Raw genomic sequence first — 4,476 nt, 5'->3', positions numbered from 1 at the left:
CACCCGCAGGGCTCTTGATAGGGTAGCCTGAGAAAATGGAGAGAACGGATCCACCTGGCTGTCCGTCCGCCCGTGCTCTTCCACTTGTCTGTCCTTCATGTCCTGCAGCCCTCCAGACAGGGAGGAAGGAGAGGTGGCCACCCCCTGCCCAGGTCTTGGGTGGCGGTTCGCCTGGGTATATACCAGTCCCTGAGGGTTTTTATCTTAGGGGCTCCGCTGTCAAGAGACAATGAGGGGAGGCGGGTCTCCTCCATCCTGCTCTTGACGTTCAGTTCATGTATTTTTTGGGGACATCAGGGGCAGGAGGGATGTGAAGTTGCAATGCCTGTTACGGGGCCACAGAGAGCTGGGGTGGGGAGTTGGGGCCATGAGTCTGGTGCTCGGGGGAGGTCGGGACTGGAGGTGGGAGTTGGGTGTGGTGCCATCGTGGTGGAGAGGAGCAGCGAAAGTCCAGTGGGCCGCTCTGAGCGAGTGAGACTCAGGCCCACAGGAGGGTGGGATGGCGGGTGAACCGGAGCTGTGTGGGAGCCGATCGTCACCCATATGCTAGTCGAGACACGTGACTGGGTTTCCCACAGCCATGCACCTGAGCAGAGAGAGTCCCCGAAACAGAAGCGAGCTGCACCCAGGACACCCTGGTGGGAACTTCAGGCGGTGCCTCTGATCGTGCCTGAAGCCCAGGGCTGGTTTCTGTGCAGCACACAAGCGTGCAGCCATAGCTGTAGATGAAAAGGGGCCCCGATGGCCCAACGGGGAGGCCCCAGGCAGCTGAGGAGAGGGTGGTGGTCAAACCCACCAGCCGCCGCGCAGGAGAAAGACCTGGTCATCGGCTCTCTCAAAGGTGACAGCTTGGGGAACCCTGTGGGGCAGCTCCGCTCTGTGCGACGGGGTCTGTGTGAACCACGGTTGACTGACAGTCACACCAGCACAGCAACAGCCCTTGACCCTGCCGCGCCGCCCAGGAGACAGGGGAGACCGAGGACGAGAGTGGGTGGCGGCGGCGGCGGCGGCCGCGAGACTGGCATGTTTCCAGAGGGACCAGGCCGATGGCTGAGGGCTGGCTGCTGCGACGGGGGCCGCCGGACGGAGCGGGTGGACGGAAGGTGGCGGGGCGTGGACTCACCCGGCCGTCCAGCTCCGCGTGTTCCTCAGGCGGCTTGTCTCTCACTACGGCATCTGGGGGGCGGACAGAACATGGGGCCCTGCTGCCGGATCCCTGCTCCCCCCACCTCTCCCTCCTGGATGGGGGGTGACGCTGGGAGGGTCGGTGACGGGGCCAGTGCCACAGAGCAGACCGACGCTGCCTCACCTCTAGGCCCAGGGCCGTTTGCAATCAGCCCCCCGCCCCGATTGCCCACAGACGTTCTTGGGGGCTCCTGTCTCCCGCCCCAGGGTGGCCCGTCCTCCACTTACAGAGGTCCTCCTCCTGGACGGGAGTGGCCGGGCCGGAGCTGGAGAAGGCCAAGGAGGGATTGGTGATGGAGGGGCGGTGGGTGGCTCGGAAAGCCCCCTCTGGGGAGGTCTTCTTACCTCTCGGGCAGGCCTCTGTCCTTGGGCTGTGCGGCGGCGGCCCCTGCAGGAAGGTGGACATTGGCTCCAGCCCCGCCCAGAGCCCTCCCCGGGGCTGCTTGCGGCTCTAGGAGCCGGGATGACGGCACCCCCTTCCCCGTGTGGACGTCCCAGAGACCAGCTCTAAACACAAGACAAGACTCATGTTTGTGTCACAGATGCTAAAGTGCGAGAAGCCAAAAGAAGGCTTGAAAATGTTTATGAGTCTGCGCACGGTTCTGCCTTTTTAATTGTGTTTTGGTGAAAATACACGTGTCGAGTTTCCCTTCCCGTTCCACAGTTTCTCCCCCCGGGGCCGGTGCCAGTGGTTAGTCTGCCCGGGACGGCCATGTTCTCAGCCTTTCTGATCTGTTTCAGTTCCTGTGGAGAATCTCCCTGCCCCACCCTTCACTTCTAGGCTTTGAAACGGCCATTGACCTTGAGGTCTTAGGGAGTTCATGATTATGTTTGAAGCAATGACTACCAAGCTGGCCTGCTACCTTTGGACTAAACTGCACTTAGTGTAAAGTACAGTTGAGATGCCACTCAGGGGGGCGGTTCGGGGGCTTCCCCCGGCTTCAAAGTTTTGGGAGTTTTGGTTTTTTGGGGATTTGGACTTCTGTTCCACAGCCTCCCCCCCTTTTGTGACAGTCCCTCTGTGATGCTCCTGAGTGGGTCGCTTTCAACCTCCAGTCGGTTCTCAGATGGGAAATACCGCAGCCTTTCTCGCCTGACGTCCCCTCGTGTCTTTGGCTCCCTGGCTGCTGTCCTGAGCGCACCCTGTCTGCCCACAGGGAGCCCCCTGCCTCTCTCGGCCGAGCCGTCACACTCCCCACTCCGTGTCACTCACTGCGTTTTCTCTGGCGTCGGTGGCGGATGACCAGGAAGAGGGAGAGGATGAGGAGAAGGATGAGGGCCACCAAAACCCCGGACAGAACTTTCAGGTAGTCAGGGAGAGCTGGGCACGAGAGAGGTCGCGAATAAGGATGCCGCATCTTGATCACCGACTGTGTGCCAGCACGGGCCGGGGCTCTGCCTTCACCCCCTCAGACTCCCAGCAGCCGTGCAACCTGGGATTGCCACCCCCAGCCTGCCGGGTTACACTGAGGCTCAGAGAGGTCAGCCTTGTGCCCAGGGACACACAGCCAGGAAGTGAGAGGGCTGGGGTCGCGGCTCTCTGAAGCACTCTGGGCCAATGACAGGGGGTTTGTTTTATCCCCCCCTCTACTGCCCTCCCCCTCCAACCATGGAACACCGACCCCAGGTCCCGCCCGGTCCCCCAGCCCAGCCTGGCTCTGTCCCAGGCTGCACAGACTCTGCCGTGGCCATGACTGCCCTAGGTGTCCCAGCGGCCCTGGGGGCGATGGAGGGAGGCCTGTTGGACAGACTCAGAGGCTTGCCCGAGGCCACACGGCTGGGATTGAACCCAGGGCAGTGCGGCTCCCAAGCCCTGTTCTCCCCCTAATGCCACAGCTGGTCCCCTCAGTTTGTAGAACACCCCGATGTGTCCTCGTCATTGCCCCCCCATCCCCCACATGGTCTCACAGCTAAGGCTCCTTTCCCTTTGCAGGCGGCAGTGAGGGTCCCAGTGAGGAGGAGGGAGGGTCTCTTCTAAAGTCGCCATCCACAGAGCTCCTCCCCCCACCTCCCAGAGGAGAGACCCGCCCGTACCACGCAGGAGGCCTCCTCGCACGTCCCTGTAGCTCTGATCCTGGGCGCCACCTGCAGCAGGACAGGGGGAGGGGCCGCAGCCGCTGCTCCTCGTCCGGGCTGGACCCCACCCCTCCGTCTGTTGGGGCTGTCCTTCCTCGGCCGGCCCCAGCACCAGCTCCCCAAGGCCAATGTCACCGCCCTCCTCTCTGCCCGGCTCCCCCCAGCTCCACCCCAGCCCCGGACACAAGTGCTGCTGGAGCCTAGAGGGCCAGGTCCACCGGCAGGAGGGCGACTCTGGCGCCCTGGGAGCGAGGCCTCCGTTACTCACCGGCTCTCGAGTGGGTCTCTGGGTCAGAGGCTACAGGGTTGGAGGTCCCGGGGGGACGAGCGTTCGGGCGCCTGAGGCCTGGCCTGGGTCCACTTGGACCCCCTCCGGTCTCCCTCCACCCTCCGGGAACATACCTGGGCCTCAGGTGAGCACTGAGCAGGAGGAGGGGTGCACTGCCCTTTGCCCACCCTTCTGGGGGCGGAGCCCCTCCTTGTGACATCCTTCACAGGCCCCTGCGTCCCACCCTAGCTGGGAGCCGCCCTGGGGACAGGGCCCGGAACTGACATGGGGACAGGGTCAGGGCTTCCTCACCTGAGACCTCCAGCACCAGGGGGTCACTGGGTTGTGACCACAGGTAGGGGTAGGTGCTGTGTGAGCTGTAACACCTGTAGGGCCCCTGGTGGGCTGAGGTCACGGGGCCGATGGTGAAGTTGGCCTGAACGGGCTTGGCACTGTTGCCCAGGCGACGGTACCAGAGCGGGGTGCCCTTCCTGAGCAGGTGGAATGTGTCCACCGAGACCTCGGAGTGGCACTGCATGGTCACGTTCGCTCCTGGGCTCACGGGGGGGCCCGGGAGGGCGGACAGGGCGGGTCTCTCGTACACTCCTGGGAGGGAAGAAGGCCGTGGTGGACAGGAGCCATCCAGTCTCTGAGCCCCTGCAGCTGACCACCACCCCTCTCCAGCGACCCCGGGACCCCGCTTTCTGCTGCTCTCAGGCTCTCCGTGGGGGTCTCTCTTACCCCCGTCTCTCACTGTCCCCTCAGCCCCCCCCGAATCGGAGCTGCCGCCTCAGCTGGGCTCCAGACAATGAGCCTTTTGACCCCCATCCCCACCAGGGAGACCTGGGCCCACCCCGAGCCGACCGTCTGGATGGGGCCTGGGCAGGGGGTCCCCGCCTGCCAGCAGGCCGTCCTGGGGGCACTGAGGGCGACCACCCGTGGGAGCA

At 64.1% G+C, this 4,476-nt stretch overlaps 1 protein-coding gene across 1 annotated transcript in view; it reads right to left on the bottom strand.

Annotated features, from left to right (window-relative positions):
- Positions 1–4,476, bottom strand: part of LOC103211039 (leukocyte immunoglobulin-like receptor subfamily B member 4) — a 16,927-nt gene that overhangs the window by 6,119 nt on the left and 6,332 nt on the right. Inside the window, 7 exon segments of the mRNA XM_042783121.1 lie at positions 55–216; positions 1,124–1,176; positions 1,414–1,451; positions 1,531–1,573; positions 2,399–2,506; positions 3,220–3,270; positions 3,842–4,135. Of these exon segments, the coding sequence (XP_042639055.1) occupies positions 55–216; positions 1,124–1,176; positions 1,414–1,451; positions 1,531–1,573; positions 2,399–2,506; positions 3,220–3,270; positions 3,842–4,135 (749 nt within the window).

This window comes from Orycteropus afer, unplaced genomic scaffold, assembly GCF_000298275.1.
Source record: "Orycteropus afer afer isolate SDZICR_OR568_19922 unplaced genomic scaffold, OryAfe1.0 scaffold00689, whole genome shotgun sequence".
NCBI classification, from domain to species: Eukaryota; Metazoa; Chordata; class Mammalia; order Tubulidentata; family Orycteropodidae; genus Orycteropus; species Orycteropus afer.
The sequence above is the reverse complement of the archived record's forward strand: the minus strand, read 5'-3'. Positions and strand labels throughout refer to the sequence as shown.